At 43.9% G+C, this 19880-nt stretch overlaps 1 protein-coding gene across 11 annotated transcripts in view; it reads right to left on the bottom strand.

The window, feature by feature from the left end:
- Nucleotides 1–19880, bottom strand: part of ankrd26 (ankyrin repeat domain 26) — a 193824-nt gene that overhangs the window by 38396 nt on the left and 135548 nt on the right. For all 11 annotated transcript variants that reach the window (XR_013580202.1, XM_078568012.1, XM_078568013.1 and 8 more), the window contains 2 exons: nt 3049–3126; nt 1952–2086 (listed from right to left, as the gene is read on the bottom strand). Coding sequence is in view for 10 of the 11 variants with exons in the window: in XM_078568012.1 (XP_078424138.1) it covers nt 1952–2086; nt 3049–3126 (213 nt within the window). In the remaining variant the exon portion in view is untranslated. The remainder of the gene's footprint in view (nt 1–1951; nt 2087–3048; nt 3127–19880) is intronic.

The raw sequence follows: 19880 nt of genomic DNA, 5'->3' as shown, positions 1-19880 counted from the left end.
CAGATGTGGTCTCACCAATACCCTGTATAATTGAAGCATAACCTCCCTACTCTTGTATTCAATTCCCCATGCAATAAATGATAACATTCTATTAACTTTGCTAATTACTTGTTGTACATGCATTTAACCATTTGTGATTCACAAACTAGGAGACTTTGCAATTTCTTGCCATTTAGATAATATGCTTTTTTATTCGTCCTGCCAAAATGGACGACCTTACATTTTCCCACATTATGCTCCATTTGCTAGGTGTTTGCCCCCACTTACCTAACCTATCTATATCCTTTTTGTAGCCTCCTTATGTCCTCTTCACAACTTACTTTACTTTCTATCTTTGTGTCATCAGCAAATTTAGCAACCATACACTGGGTCCCTTCATCCAAATCAGTTATATAAATTGTAAAGAGTTGAGGCCTCAGCACTGATCCCTGTGGCACACCAGTCATCACATCCTGCCAATCCATTTATGCCTACTCTCTGTTTCCTGTTAGACACCCAATCTTCTATATGTTAATGCCAATCTGTTACCCCCTACACCATGAGCTTTTATTTTCCACAATAACCTTTGATGAGGCACCTTATCAAACACCTTCTGAAAATCCAAGTACAGTACATTCACCCCCTTTATCCACAGCACCTGTTACTTCTTCAAAGAACTCCAATAGATTGGTTAAACATGATTTCCCTTTCATAAAACCATGTTGACTCTGCCTGATTACCTTTAATTTATCTAAGTGCCTTTTATAACATCTTTAATAATAGCTTCCAACATTTTCCCGATGACAGATATTAAGCTAACTGGCCTATACTTTCCTGCTTTCTGTCTTCCCTCCCTTTTTGAATAAAGGGGTTACATTAGCTATTTTCCAATCTAATGGAACTTTCCTTGAATCTAGTGAATTTTGGAAAATTAAAATAAACACATCAATTAGCTCACTAGCCACTTGTTTTAAGATCCTAGAGTGAAATCCATCAGGAGTGGGGTCTTGTCAGCCCGCAGTTCCAACAATTTGCTAAGTACCACTTCCCCAGTGATTGTAATTTTCTTGCGTTCTTCCCTCGCTTCCAATTCCTGACTTACAGCCCTTGATTTAAAAATTATCGAGACATCCTTCCACAAAGTAGTTGGCATTTTTAATTTAATTATTCAATGATTTTTACAGATAGTTCCAAGCTTTCCATACATTTAAGAGTGTGGAGTGGTGTAGATATATTTTATATAGTTACATGTTCTGTACTGAAAATGTCACAATATATAATTCTTTGGAAAGTACTTTAGTAATTTTGTTTAATGTTTTGTAATCAGGCTGCGTTTTGGTTAGCAATCAATTTTTCAGCTCCACCACTTTCTCACATGTCACGTGGAAAACTGTTCAAAAGTGAAAATATTAAAACTTGCAATTGGGAGTGCAACTGTAAAGTATAGATTTTGTACTAAAAACTTTGCAACCAAAGAAGGCACTTCATACTAGACCACTTGATCAATATGAGTTAAACAATAAATAAATAAATTAAGGGCCACATGGGGGAAAATGATAGAAGCAAAGGTCATATCAGATTGTTACAGGAAGAGCAGGCACATAAATTTGTGACTATTGCTATTGTGGAGGATAAGCACCAATATGGACCTGTTTGTCTAAATGGTCTGTTTCTGTATAATAATTTCTTATGGAATTTTATGGATCCATTATTTGTGGAGCAATCTCTTTATCCATATACGTCACAGCTTGGTGATATAAAATATATTGCTAATGTGCCTCAAGAAAACATATCCTTTCTGTGAAAAATCAAGTTGAGGAAAGTTGCCTAAGTTGCACCAGCAGTAATTGCTTACTTTGCTACATCATGAATGAAATCATTAAATTTAAGTTTATAGGATTATATACAAAGCAGTTCTACAAAATGAGATAAGCAATATATATCACAAACTATCTGTTCACTTTGTTTTTACCTGGCCTGCCAGATCATCTTTTTCCCTACTCAACTGAGAAAGTCGAAGTCCAAGCTTCGATCGCGTTTTCAATTCCTCCTCCCACAGTTGATGAGAATCTTTTGCACTTTGTGACAACATAGTTTGCTTTTGTACCTAAACACATATGCATAAAAGAAAAATAAAACATTTTGCTCTCCATAGACATTAGGATCATTGGTTCATTAAATAATGGAAATAATTCCTCGACTGCCACCATTTAAATAGTCAACAAAAGCAACTGACATTAGTTTTTATAGAATAAAATCTAAACATTTCAACATATAGTATCCTATAAACATCAGATTTTATTTTAAACAAGATATCAGATATGACACAGCAACTAGATTACTGTAGGATATAATTATTATAGCTGATAAATAAAACCAGTCACTAAATGTTAGTTTAATGAAGAAATAATGGTGTGCTGTGCTGTTTTGGCTGTAGGATTAAAACATCATGTCCAGGGGCTGAATTCTCCCATCGGTGAGCGGAGGCGGGGCCTGCTCGCCAGCGCGTAAAATGACGCGCGGTGACATCGGGCAGGTGTCCCGACGTCACCACGTGTCATTTGGATTTCCAGGTCGGTGGGCACACAGCCGACTCGGCTGCTCGCCCGCCAAACTGTCAAAGGCCTATTAAAAACTAATTTAAGCAATTAAATGAGCTGCCCGTCCAACCTTAAGGTTGGTGAGCAGGCAAAGAGCCCAGGTGGTCTTCGCATTTTTCATGAAACCGCATCCATGGGCGGGATGATGTTTCATGAAGTGTTTTAAAATTCAATAAAAATTTTTAAAATAATTTTTTGACATGTCCCAGCTCATGTGACAGTGTCACATAAGGGCCCATGTTTTAAAAGTTTTTAATTACTTTATTTCAGTTTCTAAATAACAAACTAATCTTCCTGAGGCACCTCTGTGCCTCAGGGAGATTTATGCGCTCTATTGTGCGCATGCACATGTAAAATGGCAACGTGGCCCTGATTGGGGGCGCCAATTGGGTTTGCATCCGCCCCCGTACAACTCCCCTGACGGGGGTAAAATTTTTCCCCAGATTACAGTGTGATGGAAATATCAGACCTCTTGACCGAGTTGATCTTCCAAGTTAACCTTTGCCCCTTGCAAACTTGTTATTAAGTCTTCTAGACGAGCACGGACCTGTTGAGACAACATCAGAATAAATAACACCATTTCCTGCTCATTTGCAAGCATGGGAATGAAAACTATCACCCCTAAATTTAGGATTATTGCAAAATAACAGGGCCTTAAGTAAGGACTTGATATTCAATGGGTACTGGGAAAGGAAACCCCGAGGTAATGAAAGCAAAATAGAAAAGAAATAAAGTTATACATTGAACATCTAAACTGGTGGTGAATTTTCAGTGCACACCGTGTTAATGTAATTACAATTACAAGGTTCTCCCTTGACGATTTTCCCTGCTTGGTTGATGCTCTGTGACTACAAAGCTGAAAAATACATTTTTATTAAGACCTTCCATCTCACCGAGGAAGCTTCAGGCCAATCCACATCCAACAACCTGCTCTGAAAACCCTGCTCACATTTTGACAGCTATGACAAATTCCACCATAGCAGCTGAGGCAATCCACAACATTCTAATTAAAACAATTCACAACATTCTAAAAACATCAAATTAACCCTATTTTCCAATGTTAACAGATCTTTTAAAATATTCCAGGAATCGGAACCAGATCCGCATCTTTTGCCGATCGTTGTAAAAACCCATCTGGTTCACTAATGTCCTTTAAGGAAAGAAATCTGCCATCCTTACCTGGTCTGGCCCACATGTGGCTCCAGACCAACAGCAATGTGGTTGACTCTTAAATGCCCTCCGAACAAGGGCAATTAGGGATGGGCAATAAATGCTGATCTAGCCAACAACATCCACATCCCATGCATGAATAAAAAAAGGTCTTTGCTACTTTGCCAAAAACTATTCAGTTCATCCTATCTGCATACCAAGTTTCGTTGAAATCCGTCCATTAGCTTGTTTTTGTAATGCACTGATGACAGAAAAAACAGACTAATAATGTGGGCGAAAGCATTACTTCTGCCCACTGTCAGCACTTTAACAAGGTTATGGTTTAAAACTTTTGGGTATTTGTGTGTGTTCATTTCTATGTACCCTTACGATGGTTACAGTATGGATCACAGACAGTAAAGCTTCATCTCCTCTACAATGTGACTTAATTTCAAATTAAGAACATTGCATATAATATCAGTTTCATAATGTAATAACTTTTTATATCAGCTATCCTCGTAACCTGAGAGAACTTGTGAATTTGACATCAAATTGCTGGTTGCTTTGGCGCTGTAGACCCACACCCACACCCACAAAGAACTACATTGAGACTCCCAATACCCATTTCATTTATAACCGTTAAACCCAGCAGTGGGCATTCTGTGTGTCTAGTGATGCGTCTAGTGTGTGGGTGAAGAGAGTTACCCATACTTTCCACTTGTGTGTGCTAGTTTGCTTCTCATTTTCAGCCTACATCACTGGCTAGCAACATGCAAAAAAGAGAGCCAAATGTGCAAGTGTCTCTCGGTCAATAGACAGCATCTCCATCGGCAAATCCTCAGCTGTGCCTCCTTATGGCGACACATGCCAAATGGGTCCCGCAAGGATCCAAGCTCGGATTTCAAAGGAATTCAGTGGAGGTTTTGCGCCCTGATATGCAGTGTACAGGTTGATGATTGCGCAATGTTCAGCATCATTCGTGACTCCTCAGATACTGAAGCAGTCCATGTCCAAATGCAGCAAGATCTGGACAATATCCAGGCTTGGGCTGACAAGGGGCAAGTAACATTCACACCACCAAGTGCCAGGCAATGACCATCACAAACAAGAGAGAATCTAACCATTGCCCCATGACATTCAATGGCAGTACCATCACTGAATCCCCCACTATCAACATCCTGCGGGTTATCATTGACCAGAAACTGAACTACACCAGGCATATAAATACTGTGGCTACAAGCGCAGGTCAGAGGCTAGGAATCCTGCAACGAGTAACTCACCTCCTGACTGCCGAAAGCCTGTCATCTACAAGACACAAGTGAGGAGTGTGATGGAATATACTCCACTTGCCTGGATGAGTGCAGCTCCAACAATACTCAAGAAGCTTGACACCATCCAGGACAAAGCAGATTGCTTGATTGGCACCCCATCCACAAACATTCACTCCCTCCACCACTGCACACAGTGGCAGCAGTGTGTACTGCACTGCAGGAACTCACCAAGACTCCTTAGACAGCACCTTCCAAACCCATGAACACTACCATCTAGAAGGACAAGGGCAATAGGCATATGGGAACACCACCACCTGGAAGTTCCTCTCCAAGCCACACAACATCCTAACTTGGAAATATATTGCTGTTACTTCACTGTCACTGGGTCAAAGTCCTGGAACTCCCTCCTTAACAGCACTCTGGGTTACTGACTGTCATGAAGCTATTAATGTATATAATGTTATTGGAAATTATATTCTTTTAAATAGAGGTTTAGTGTGGGAGTGACTTAATTGGATTAAAGCCAGCTAGTCTTTGCTGTACACTAGTTTTGAGATGGAAACAGAGTACAATTGCATTTTGTTGAATAGAGCATTCAAGAGTAGGAGTGAAATCTTACACCTAGCTAGGAGACACCAAGCAATATGGTTATATTACTAATAAAATTGGTACTATGAAAGGGGTTTTACTGTTAGAAGAGGTGGAGTTCAAAGGGTCTGGTGATACAATGAAAATTTACATTCCAGAAGATGTGCTGGGTATAACAGAGGGCAGTTTTGTGTGTGCAGGACAGAGGCATGTAACATCAAAGCAGCTGTAAGCCTACAACTATCTGCAAAGGAACCAAAGTAAAAGGAACATAATTTTGAATTTGTAAGGTGAAAATGCTTTGCCTGGCGTCTGCTTCAAGTGTATGGGTTGTTGTTGCCTTAGTGGAGATTAGTTTAGGAATTTGTTAAAAAGTTATGATAGTAGTAATTTGTAGCTATGTGTATATGTTTAACTTGTGTAAATTAATAAATGTCTCATGTAGTGTGATATAAAAACCTCTCAAGAACTGGTGGTCTTATTCCTAAATTTAGAGCTGCATCTCAAACATACCACTTGAAAATATAGGTTATGACATTTGCTTAAAGTTTCCCTCTGAGATTTTAAATAACAAAATTTACCAACTGGTGTGTCATAACACTACACCACAGGGACAGCAGCAGTTCAAGATGCCAGACCACCACTGCCTTCTCGAGGGTAATTTGCGATGGGCAACAGATGCTGACCTAGCCAGCGATGTCCACATCCCATGAAAAAAAAAAGGCATGTGGACACATTCTAGTGCTCACAAACCAAACTTGCAGCTATGGGCATGTGGGTACCTCGGGGGAGTTGGAGGCTAGAGGAGGAAACCATGACAAAATATCTGGAGTGGAGCCTAAAGGTGGACTTATGTCTAAACATGACTTCTTTTTGGCAACTCTGCAACCAAGCTCGTGCTAAATGTAGTGCTTTCCACTGATCTGGACTCAACCGGGGAAGTTAAGAGAGGGACTCTGACTTTTGGGCAGCCCTGGGACTCCATGGCCTGAATTTTACCTTCGGTGTGCAGGCGCGCGCCTGACACACCGGAACGCAATATGACGTGCCATGACATTGGGCGTATGTCCCAACGTCATCATGCACTCGCGCGATATTTCGTTTGGCAGGCGGGTGCCAGAGTCGGCTGCGCGTCCGCCGATAATTGAAAGGCATATTAAGGCCATTAAGGCCCTAATTAACTTGAAATTTACGCTGCCCATCTAACCTTATGGTTGGCGGGCAGGTGAAAAGGCCAAGCGGCCTTTACATTTTTTTAGGAAACCTCATCCATGAGCAGGATGAGGTTTCTTAAAGCTAATACTAATTAAACAAAACCTTTATTTTGAAAATAAAAGCGTGTCCCATGACAGTCACATGAGGGGACATGTTTCATTAAATTTTTTAATGTCTTTAATAATATTTTTAAAATGTGCTTCAATCCCCCAAGGCAGCTCCATGCATCAGGGAGATTGAATCGCTCTTTTGCGCGCATGCGTGAACTGAGCGCTAGACCCGACTCTCCCTACTTCCCCCGCCTGCACAGGTAGGCTGAGTGTCACCACTCGCAATTCATGCAGGGCGGGCCTTAATTGCCCGCCCACATGAAATCGCGGTGCAGAGCCGATTGTGGGTGGTGGTCGACTCCTCGACCGTCCCCGCCATTCCCGCCCGATGCGGGGAAAATTCAGGCCCATAAATTTTGCCCAGACTTATGTCCTGGAGAGGACACTTCAGTATTGCTGCACAGACCAGTCCTTGATTTCATCACTTTGATCTGGCCTGGGCAGCAGTATTTTCCATATCCAGATCAGTGCAAGTAATTTGAAGGATAGGAACCAAATAATAAATCATTAAATATCCAGATATGAACCTGGGAATGAGAACTTCAGTTGGAAGAAGGCTAAAATTAATCTGAATGATTCCAAGCTAGCTAATCTATTCAGGACAAAAACAAAAATACCTGGAAAAACTCAGCAGGTCTGGCAACATCTGTGGAGAGGAGCACAGTTAACGTTTTGAGTCTTCAACAGAACTAAGGAAAAATAGAAAAGGGGTGAAATATAAGCTGATTTAAGGAGGCGGGGGGGACAAGAAGAACTGGATAGAGGGCCAGTGATAGGTGGAGATAACCAAAAGATGTCACAGACAAAAGGCCAAAGAGGTATTGAAGGTGGTGATATTATCTAAAGGAATGTGCTAATTAAGGGTAGAAAGCAGGACCAGCAAGGTACAGAGAGCCCTAGTGGGGGTGGGGTGAAGGAATCGAAAAAGGCTAAAAGGTAGAGATAAAACAATGGATGGAAATACATTTAAAAATAATGGAAATAGGTGGGAAAAGAAAAATCTATATAAATTATTGGAAAAAACAAAGAGGGGGAAAATTGGAAAGGGGGTGGGGATGGAGGAGAGAGTTCATGATATAAAATTGTTGAACTCACGGCACCTTCCCATGCAACCGCAGAAGATGCAACACCCACCACTTCCCCTCTCCTCACCGTCCAAGGGCCCAAACACTCATTTCAAGTGAAGCAGCATTTCACTTGCACTTCCCTCAACTTAGTCTACTGCATTCGTTGCTCCCAATGCGGTTTCCCCTACATTGGAGAGACCAAACGCAGACTGGGTGACCGCTTTGCAGAACACCTTCGGTCTGTCCGCAAGCATTACCCAGACCTCCTTGTCGCTTGCCATTTCAACACTCCACCCTGCTCTCATGCCCACATGTCCGTCCTTGGCTTGCTGCATTGTTCCAGTGAAGCTCAACGCAAACTGGAGGAACAGCACCTCTTCTTCCAACTAGGCACTTTACAGCCTTCCGGACTGAATATTGAGTTCAACAATTTTATATCATGAACTCTCTCCTCCATCCCCAACCCCTTTCCGATTTTCCCCCTCCTTTTTGTTTTTTCCAATAATTTAAATAGATTTTTCTTTTCCCACTTATTTCCATTATTTTTAAATGTATTTCCATCCATTGTTTTACCTCTACCTTTTAGCCTTTTTCGATTCCTTCACCCCACCCCACCCCCACAAGGGCTATCTGTACCTTGCTGGTCCTGCTTTCTACCCTTAATTTGCACATTCCTTTAGATAATATCACCACCTTCAACACCTCTGTCCTTTTGTCTGTGACATCTTTTGGTTATCTCCACCTATCACTGGCCCTCTATCCAGCTCTTCTTGTCCCATCCCCCCTTAAACTAGCTTATATTTCACCCCTTTTCTATTTTTCCTTAGTTCTGTTGAAGAGTCATGTGGACTCGAAACGTTAACTGTGCTCCTTTCCACAGATGCTGCCAGACCTGCTGAGTTTTTCCAGGTATTTTTGTTTTTGTTTTGGATTTCCAGCATCCGCAGTTTTTTGCTTTTAATCTATTTAGGAAGCAGCTAGTAAAGGGATGATATGTAACCTAGGCAAGACTGCAGCTTGAGAAAACTTGCTGCCAAACTGAGGATCTGTAAAAGTTCAGCATTCAAAGAGTTTAACAAAAGTATGGACTGTTGACCTCTACAAATGTCAGACCAATTTAGTCATCATACCGAGAAGGCTGAATGACTTCATACAATCTGGAACTAATGGTTCTGAGATCAGAGGGATTTGGGTGTCCTAATGCATGAATCACAAAAGGCTAGTATGCAAGTACAGCAAGTAATTAGGAAAGCTAATAGAATGTTATAATTTATTGCAAGGTGAATTGAATACAAAAGTAGGGAAGTTATGCTTCAATTGTACAGGGCACTAGTGAGACCACATTTGGAGTACTGTGTACAGTATTGGTCACCTTATTTAAGGAATGATGTAAATGCGTTGGAAGCAGTTCAGAGAAGGTTTACCAAACTAATTCCTGGAATGGGTGGGTTGTCTTATGAGACAAGGTTGGACAGACTAGGCTTGTATCCGCTGGAATTTAGAAGAGTAACAGGTGACTTGACTGAAACATATAAGATCCTGAGGGGCCTTGACAGGGTGGATATGGAGAGGATGTTTCCTCTTGTGGAAGAATCTAGAACTAAGGGTCACTGTTTAAAAATAAGGGATCACCCCTTTAAAACAGAGATGAGGCGAAATTTTTTCACTTAGAGAATTGAGTGTCTTTGGAACTCTCTTCCTAAAAAGGTGGTGGACACAGGGTCTTTGAATATTTTTAAGGTGAGGTGGATAGATTCTTGGTAAGCAAACAGATGATACGATATCAGCAGTAGGTGGGATGTAGATTTCAGGTTACTATCAGATCAGCCATGATCTTATTAAATGGAAGAGCAGGCTCGAAGGGTTGAATGGCCTACTCCTGCTCTTTGTTTGTATGTATGTAACGTAACTGCCACAAATGAATGCAGCTGCATGGAAATTGGTTCTATTTATACTTAACATGAAACTTTGATGTTTATAAGAGACCCTCTGGCTTTTTGTGTCTGCTGCACCAAATTGTTAGAGAAAAACATAACAGCTTTCAACAGTTAAGGTGTGCAACTTCCTTTCAAAGCCAGGTTCAAAATTCACTGGGAACATATGAACAGGTGCAAACAAACCAAGCTCATTTGCTTGTAAGGAGGGCACCACAAAGTCCTAAAGTTCCAAATTGAAGCGTCATGGGATAACTGATTTAGATCTGTGATGCTTAGAAGTTTAGATGTTTCTCAATAACCCGAGAATATATGGATTTGTTCCTAAAATGCGGTTTTGAATCTTTCTCCAATTGTTGAAATCCTAGCCCTGAATGTTGCTTAAAATATACTGGTATCCCTGTTTACAGCACGTTCCCACAGTGTGTTTTTGTTAAGCAGAGTTTGTAAATTAAGCAGCTTACTTGAACAGCGCTGGTGGCCTTGACCTGTAATTTTGTTTTAGCACGGTTACGGTGCATGTGCCAAAAACCACGTTATAACTACACATGCTCAGTCTGTTTCTTTAACCAGTTCCCGCCACTTCAGTCGGCGCCGATTCCGACCTCCTTGAGGGGGGGCGGGGGGGGAGGAGGGTGTGGTGGAGGCTCCCTCCCTTGACCGCTGTCAGGGGACTTCCCTCTCCTGACTGCCTGACCGCCTTGGGGGCTTCTCTCTCCTGACCGCCTCAACACTTCCCTCTCGCTGCTTCCTTTTACCAATGCCCTCAGTGCTTCACGTCCGCTGCTTCCCTCAGCCGATCCCCTCACTGACCCTCTCCCAATCCCCTTTCTCTGTCTCACTCAATACCTCTCTACTGAGTCCTGGGCTGCCCAAACATCAGGGTCCCTCTCTCAACCTCCCCAGTTGAGTCCAAAGGAGGGAGAATGGAGGGAGGGGGGTGTGAAGGGAGGCAATGCAGAGGAAGGGGGAGGTAACTAATGCATGGCTGCTGGCAGGCTGCTTACTTTCAATGGGGTAGACTACAGGCCTACCTCAAGCAAATATGGCCTCAGTGGGCTTGGCTTCAGGCTGCACCATATCAGCATGTGTGGCAGCAGTCTGGGATGGCTGGTTAACAGACAATAGCAACAGCACTGGCAGAGTGGTAGTGGTGAGAGGACGAATGTTATCATTCTGATGGTGGACAGCAGGTTCATGCTCCACGTTGTCACTGTCACTCATCTGAGGCAGCACCTCAGCAATCCTAATAATCTGTTGGAATACAGATAGCTGGACCACTTTTATACCTGGCAAACCCTTTTGAACACTGGTATCAGCAGTTATGATGATAACGGTCTGAGCCTGGGTGGCAGCAAACTAAGCTTGAGGAACTTCGACTGCAGCATCCAAATGTTATGTGGCTTCTATTTGTGCTACATGAAAATTGAAACATCAGCCATCAGATGCTACATCAAGGGTGGGCCTGCAAGCATTTTCAGAGTTGCCATCGTTTCCCATGTGAACAGAATGGAATCAAAGCTCTGCATAAAGCCCTGTGCTAAATTGGTGCTGGTCTCGATCCATGCTCCTTGACACTGACCCCAGGCTTTCTGGCAGGCTTGCCAATACGCCAAGGATTGTAGCGTGCATACCCATTAACCTTTTTCTATAGGTTGCTTTGTTGAAGTATTCATTTACCTCTGTAGCAAAACTCATGTGCGATCTCACCCGCAGGCAGGCTTGCACATGTACTACCTTCTCCTCTGCTCTGACTGCAAGCCACTTGTATACAGTGTCTCAACTAAGTAATCATTTAAAGCCTACGCTGTGCACTATCTGGGCAGGTGGCTGAAAATGTGAGTGATGGTGTTTCTTCTTCATCATCACGGTCTTCCTGTTCTTCCATCACTGCCTGGCTGGATTGCAGTTCTTGAGTATCTCCAAGGAGAAAGATACATGGATGTGGTTGTGGTGAGGGAAGGGGTGAAAAGTTAGAGGTGCATTCCTACATCATCCGCAGCTTGGACATCAAAAGAGATTGTGAAGTGGGATGTAAGAAGGAAGATTAGTTTGGAGTAGACTGTCATCTTTGATAGTTTCAGCCCTGTCACTGACCATGGCCTCAATCATCAATCATGCCCACTCTAATGACGGCAAGTACCATCTCCTTCTCTGGGATAAGAACATGTAGCCCTGCCTGTCCCCCACCAGTTAGATGCTACTGCCTTCCAGTAATGTGCCTCCATGTTGTACAAGAGATCACTGAGTGTGGTGCAACATGTTTGTGTTATGTGGGATTGTTGGCAAGGTGAGCAAGTTGTGGGATGTGGACATGAGCAGCAGTGTTAAGCATGTGAGGATAAGGTGAAGCTATGAATGTTAAAATTGATAGAGTTTCTTGGTAGTGAATGTCATGATTGATAGAGTTTGTTGGTAGCGAATGATTGGGTGAATTAAGAAGTGTCTGAGGCTCATGGTTCAGCTGGTAGGGTATAGTATTTGAAGATGCATTCACTGATCTTGACCACTTGTGTGGAGTCATTGAACATGTAACAACACTGCATCCAGGTCCTCAGGGGCTATACTACTGTCATTGACCGCGATAATTACCTAGGGGAGAATTTTCTGCTCGGTGAGCGGGCCCTGAGACATAAAATGATGCGGGGTGATGTTGGGCGTGCATCCCGACATCACCGCGTGTCATTTAGAGTTTCAGTTCGGTGGGCATGTAGCCGACTCGGTTGCGCGCCCGCCGAACTGTCAAAGGTCTGTTAAGGCCATTAATTAACTAATTAAGGCTATTGAGAAAGCTGCCCGTCCAACCTTAAGGTTGGTGGGCAGGCGAGGAGCCCAGGCGGCCTTTGCATTTTTCATGGAACCTCATCCATGGATGAGGCTTCATGAAGGGTTTATAAATTAAATACATTTTTTCATTAAAGTTCATTGACATGTCCCAGCTCTTGTGACACTGTCACATGTCTTAATTTTTTTTTTCTTTATTAAAACTTATCTCCCTGAGGCACCTCTGTGCCTCAGGAAGATTTCTGCATGCATGCGAAAGAGTGCACTCCTTGCCCGCACAGGGAGTGCTCAGCGCTTCTGGGTGCGCATCACGCTGGGCAGGCCTTAATTGGCCCGCTGACATAAAGCGGAGGCATGGACTTGATCGGGGCCGTGGATCGGGTCTGCGCCTGCCCGTTCCTGCCCCCGCACTACCCCCATGAGGGGGGGGAAAATTCTCTCCCTGGTCCCACTGCCTTCTGGATGATTGTGACCTCTGTCCTTATCTCCACTTCCTACAACAAGGACTTCAGTATGAGAACTTTGACTCGTAGATGTTTACAGCATAGAAGGAGGCCATTCAGCCCTTCATGTCCGTGCCGGTCAACAAAGACCTGATTACACTAATCCCATTTTCCAGCGCTTGGTTCATAGCCCTGGAGGCTATGGTAACGCAAGTGAATATCTGAATATTTCTTAAATGTTACGAGAGTTTCTGACTCAACCACCCTTTCAGGCAATAAGACAAAAGCAAAATACTGAGTTCCAGACTCCCATCACCCTCTGGGTGAAAAAAGATTTCTCCTCAACTCCCCTCTTAGCCTTCTACCTATTACCATAAATCTATGCCCCCTGGTTATTGACCACTCTACTAATGGAAAAATGCTGTCCTATCCACCCTATCTATGCCCCTCATAATCTTATATACCTCTATCAGGTCCCTCCTCAACCTTCGCTGCTCCAAGGAAAACAACTCCAACCCATCCAATTTTTCCTCAGAGCTCAGATCCTCCAGCCCAGGCAGCATCCTGGTAAATCTCCTCTGCACCCTCACCAGAGCAATCACATCCTTCCTATAATGTGGTGATCAGAACTGCACACAGTACTCTGGCTGTGCCCTAATCAGCATTTTATACAGTTCCAGCATAACCTCCCTGCTCTTGTATTCTATGTCTCAACCAAAGGCAAGTATGCCATATGCCATCTTAACCACCTTATCTACCTGCCCTGCTACCTTCAGGAATCGGTGGATAAGCACACCAAGGTCCCTCTGATCTTCAGTACTTTCCAGGGTCCTACCATTCAGAGTGTAATCCCTTGCCTTGTTAGCCCTCCCTAAGTGCATTACATCACACTTTTCTGGGTTGAATTCCATTTGCCACTGCTCTGCCCACCTGACCAGTCCATTAATATCCTCCTATAGTTTACGGCTATCCTCCTTGCTATTTACCACCCTACCAATTTTTGTGTCATTCGCAAATTTATTGATCATACCCCCTACATTTAAATCCAAATCATTTATGTACACCAAAAACAACAAGGGCCCCAGCACCGAGCCCTGCGGAACCCCATTGGAAACAGACTTCCAGTCACAGAAATATCTGTCTACCATCACGCTCTGCTTCCTGCCCCTCAGCGAATTTTGGATCCAAAGTGCCATTTTGCCTTGGATCCCATAGGATCTTACTTCTTGACCAGTCTGCCACGAGGGACCTTATCAAAAGCCTTGCTAAAGTCCATGTAGGCCACATCAAATGCATTACTCTCATCAACACTCAAAAAATTCAATCAACTTTGTCAAACAGGACCTTTCCTTAACAAATCCATGCTGACTATCCCCAATTGATCTGTGTCTCTCCAAGTGCAGATATATTCTGCCCCTCAGAATTCTTCCTAGTAACTTCCCCACCACCGAGGTTAGACTGACTGGCCTGTAATTTTCTGGTCTATCCCTTTCTCCCTTTTTTAATAATGGGACAACGTTAGCAGTCCTCCAGTCCTCTGGCACCTCACCTGTGGCCAGAGAGGATTTGAAAATTACTGCCAGGGCCCCTGATATCTCTTCCTATGCCTCCCTCAACAGTCTGGGATACATCTCATCAGGCCCTGTGGATGTGTCCACTTTTAAGGCTGCTAAACTCGCTAGTACCTCCTCTCTCTCTATGTTAATTTTCTTTAATATAACCCTGATGTCTATACCTGCGTCGTCCTTTTCCATTGTGAAGACTGACACAAAGTATTCTTTGAGGACTGTACCCTCATCTTCCATGTCCACACACAGATTACCTCTATGGTCCCTAATTGGCCCTACCCTTTCCCTAGTTATTCTCTTGCTCCTCATATATTTCAAAAACCTCTTTGGGTTTTCCTTTATTCTACCCACCATGCACTCTCTCAACTTTCCCAATTTCCTTTTTAAGCTTCCCTCTGCACTTTTTATACTCCTCTAAGGACTCTGCTGTATCAAACCCTTGGTATCTGCCATAAGCTTCTCTTTCTTTCCTAATCCTAACCTTTATGTCCCTTGACATCCAGGGTTCTCCGGACTTGGTCCCCCACTTTGTCTTTACAGGAACATATTTGCCCTGCACTCTCGCTATTTCCTCCTTGAATGCCTCCCACTGCTCTGACACAGTTTTATCTGAAAGTAGCTGCTCCCAGTTCACTTGGGCCAAATCGTATCTCATCTTAGTAAATTTAGCCTTTCCCCAGTTTAGAACTTTTATTCCTGGCCCAACCGTATCCTTTTCCAGAACTATCCTAAATCTAATTGAGTTATGATCACTATCTCCAAAATGCTCCCCTACTGATACGCTTTCCACCTGCCTTGGATTATTCCGAATATTAGGTCGAGAACTGTCTCCCTCCCTTGTTGGGCTTTCTACGTACTGGCTAAAAAAGTTCTCCTGGATGCAACTTAAGAATTTTGCACCCTCCCTACCTTGCACACTAAAACTATCCCAGTTAATATTTGGGTAGTTCAAATCCCATACTATTACTGCGTTATTATTCTTATACTTCTCTGAAATTTGATTACATATTTGATCCTCTATCTCTCCCTGACTGTTTGGGGGCCTATAGTACACACCCAACAGCGTGTTTGCCCCTTTTGTAGTTTTTACTTCTACCCATATGGCCTCATTTGATGGTCCTTCCAAGAAATCATCCCTCCTCACTGCTATAATTGATTCCTTGATCAATATTGCGACACGCCCCCTCTCCTTCTATCCGCCTCTCTATCTCATCTGAATATCTTATAACTAGGAATGTTGAGCTGCCAATCCTGCCCTTCTTTTAGCCAAGTCTCGGTCATAGCTATGATATCATATTCCCACGTGCCTATCTGAGCCTTCAGCTCGTCTGTCTTATTCCTCAAGCACCTTGCATTAAAACATACTCCATTTAGCCTTGCTAAACTCACTTCTTTCTTATCTATTTATGGCCTATGTTTCCTCTGCCTTCCAGACTCACCTACTAGTGTTTTAATTTCTAATTCCATCTCAGCTTCTCTCCCCTCAAGAAGCTTGACACCATCCAGGGCAAAGCATTCGCTCCCTCCACTACCGACGCACAGTAGCAGCAGTGTGTACCATCTAAAGGTGCAGTGCAGGAATTTACCAAGGCTCCTTAGACAGCACCTTCCAAACCCATGACCACTTCCGTCTAGAAGGGCAAGGGCAGCAGATAGATGGGAACACCACCCCTTAGAAGTTCCCCTCCAAGTCACTCACCATCCTGCCTTGGAAATATATCGCTGTTCCTTCACTGTCGCTGGGTCAAAATTCTGGAACTCCCTTCCTAACAGCACTGTGGATGTACCTCCACCACATGGCCTGCAGTTCAAGAAGGCAGCTCACCACCTCCTTCTCAAGGGCGACTAGGGATGGATAATAAATGCTGGCCCAGCTAGTGAAGCCCACATCCCGTTAATGAATTAAAAAAAAACTACTTCTCATGGTCCCACCACTGCCAATTTAGTTTAAATCCGTCCGAACAACATTATCAAACCTCATCGCGAGGATGTTGGTCCCGTTCTGTTCAGATGTAACCCATCAAATTTGCACAGGTCCCACCTCCCCCAGAAACGGTCCTAATGCCCCAGGAATCTAAAGCCCACCCTCCTGCACCATCTCTCCAGCCATGCATTCACCTACTCTATCCTTCTGTTCCTATGCTCACTACTGTGTGGCACTAGGAGTAATCCAGAGATTACTACATTTGAAGTCCTGCTTTTCAATTTCCTACCTAACTCCCTAAAGTCTGTTTGCAGGACCTCATTTCTCTTTCTTCCTATGTCATTGGTCCCAACATGGACCACGACCTCTGGCTGTTCACCTTCCCCTTTCAGATTGCCCTGCAACCTTTCCGTGACATCCTTGATCCTGGCACCCAGGAGGCAACATACCATCCTGGAGTCATGTCTACGGCCGTAGAAGTGCCTGTCTACTCCCCTCACTAACGAATCCCCTATTGCCCTTCCACATTTCTTCCCCCCACCCTGAGCAGCTGGACTATCCACAGTGCCATGGCCTTGGATCTGGTTAGCCTCCACAGAGGAACCGTTTTCGAAGGCTGAAAAACAGTTTGCGAGTGAGATGCACTCAAGATACAAATTGTCCCCTTCCCCTAAAGGTGCTTAAACTTTTCTTCCAAAACGACAAAGGGACTAAATAAGCTAGACACTGAAGATGGGCATAAGGATAGCGATGCGCGATTAAATTCCACCCAGTAATTGCAATGAGATATCAACTTCATGCTGCCTGCTCATTTCCATGATCATCTTCATGCTGCCTGCTCATTTCCATGATCATTGTGACCAACCAGCATCATCCAAGCTGTTCATTGGCTGGAGCTTCAGCTGGGGGGGGGGGGGGGGGGGGGGGTGGGTGGTTGGAAAGAGAGGGGTTGAGGGAGCAGGAGGGAGGGGCTGTAAGGGGGCAATATTGAGTGGCTAGCACCACTTAAAGGTGGCCTTGATTTCTTAAAGCCAGCCTGCACCTCTTAAAAGGGGAAGTGTATTGTGTCTGGTGCAGGTCTTGGAAGTTGTGGATGAAGAGAATCTGACCTTGGAAAGTAGGGAATGGCATCACAGGAGAGAGCACGGGCTCCAAGATATTTGGACAATGTACTGGAAGTCTTTGTGGAGGAGGTGGAAAGGAGGAGAGATGTCATGTGCCTGGAGGGTCCTCCTTCCTAATGGTGGATACAAGGTTAAAAGGCAGTGCAAGCTGATAGCTGTTGAGTTCAATACTAGGAGCCAAGCCCCAAGGAACTGGATGCAATGCCTCAAGAAGTTTGATAACCTCAGAAGAGTCATCAAGGTCAATGCATCTTCAAATGCCATATTCTACCAGTAGCCTAAGCCAAGTCTCAAATCACCATGCCCCATCCATTTACCAAAAATCTCTAGTAAACTTTGTACCTAACACCTCATCTTACCATATGTATCACTGCTGCAAGTTTCACACCCACATCTCACAGCTTGCAAACGCTGCCATCCATGGCAGCCATATCAGCCAAATAGACAGCATGACACTCAATGACATGCAAGTAATTCCTCACTTAACACTGTAGTTGTGTTTCTGGGAAGTACAACTTTAAATGAAATGTTAAGCGAATCAGATTTTCCCGTTATAACCAATGTAAAGGTTCTGAAGTACCTTTCTCATCAGCAAAATACATTAAAACATCATACCATGTAAGTTGAAATACTCTACATTGCTAAATTCTTATATTTGTAAATGAAATAACTTTTAAAATAAAATACATTTTAAAAAATATAAGAAGCATGCCGACTCCTTATATTTACCTCTGGCTCGCCGCCTCTTGCATTAATTCCCTAATCCCCTACTTGCCACCTCTCCAGCTCACTGCCTCTCCTACCTCTTGATCCTCCGCCTTGCCACCTACCCTGCTCCCTGACCCTCTGGCTTTCACCTCTCCCGGTCCTTGCCAATCATGCTCGCTGACCCTCCCTCTTGCCGAACCTCCCTCTCCTGAACCCTCACTGTGAGCGATGGCTTGCAAAATGAATGATGGAAGGCAGGAAGAGCAGCTTCGAGTTGCAGAGGTAAGCTGCAAGCTGAAGAAGCGGTGAGAGGGAAGATTGGTGGCAAGAGGGAGGGTTGGTGGCTACCGTGAGGGTCAATGGCGAGAGAGGGTGGATCGGCCATGAGAGGGAGAGTCGGCAGCAACCAGGAGGGTCAGGAAGCGGGAGAGGCCACTCCAAAATGGTGCCAATCAGGTCATGCGACCCTAGGTCACATGCAGTGCGAAACAAAGTCAAAACAAAACTCCCAATGCTACATAAGAATATGAGCTCAATTAACTGACTGACATTAAAATGGGGCAACTTAAAACGGGAACATAGTGTACTTTATTCTTTCTTGCATGACAAGGTGGCGCACAATTACAGGCAACAGAAGCTAACCAGAGGGGAACAGGCACACCTGGATGTCCTAACTCCCATGGAGGAGATGGTGCTGGTCTTGATCATTAGCAGTGCTGAAACAATCGAAGATGATGGGATTCCCCATACCTGATCCTCCTCCTCACATCCCACTTTTCCTTTCATCACAAACTCCCTTCTAATTTTCCAGCTGCAGGCGACGTAAGCATGCAGCTCTTACTTTCTCCGACTACCCCTGCCCTCCCAGCATAAACCTATTGCTTTCAGATACCCAAGTGGTTTAACCTGCCCAGGCAACAGTGGAACACAGAACCACTGCTCGATTTCACATTCAAAACCACAGCTCAGATACTGCTGCTCCGTATATCTTATGGAGCGGTTAGACTAGACGGAAGATAGATTAGAGAGGGAATCTGCATGTGGTAGCACACCAGCATTAGTGGGTTGTGACCAAGGCAGGGTCAAGAAAGCACAGGTGCCAGCTTGTCAGAGGGTGAGGTTGCACAAGGGTTCTACTGCAGAGGACTCTGATAGGTAGCCTACAGAAGAGCTTTGAATGGTTCAAAACAAGGAAAATGATTGGTGCATTGGGAAGATTGCCAGAAAGAGTGCATTTAATGTCAAGGAGCATGGAAGATTCCAGCATCAAATTGGTTCTGTATAGCCTTGTGCCCATTCTTAACAGTATAGAAGTGGTGGCCAACTTTATTTGCACACTTTGCACACAGGATACAGCATCTGATGTTGCAGCTTCCATTGCAGCACACGCAAAGGGCTTTGTTCTTTCTTGCATGA

Source organism: Cetorhinus maximus, chromosome 22, assembly GCF_964194155.1.
Source record: "Cetorhinus maximus chromosome 22, sCetMax3.hap1.1, whole genome shotgun sequence".
In the NCBI taxonomy this organism is placed as follows: domain Eukaryota; kingdom Metazoa; phylum Chordata; class Chondrichthyes; order Lamniformes; family Cetorhinidae; genus Cetorhinus; species Cetorhinus maximus.
The sequence above is the reverse complement of the archived record's forward strand: the minus strand, read 5'-3'. Positions and strand labels throughout refer to the sequence as shown.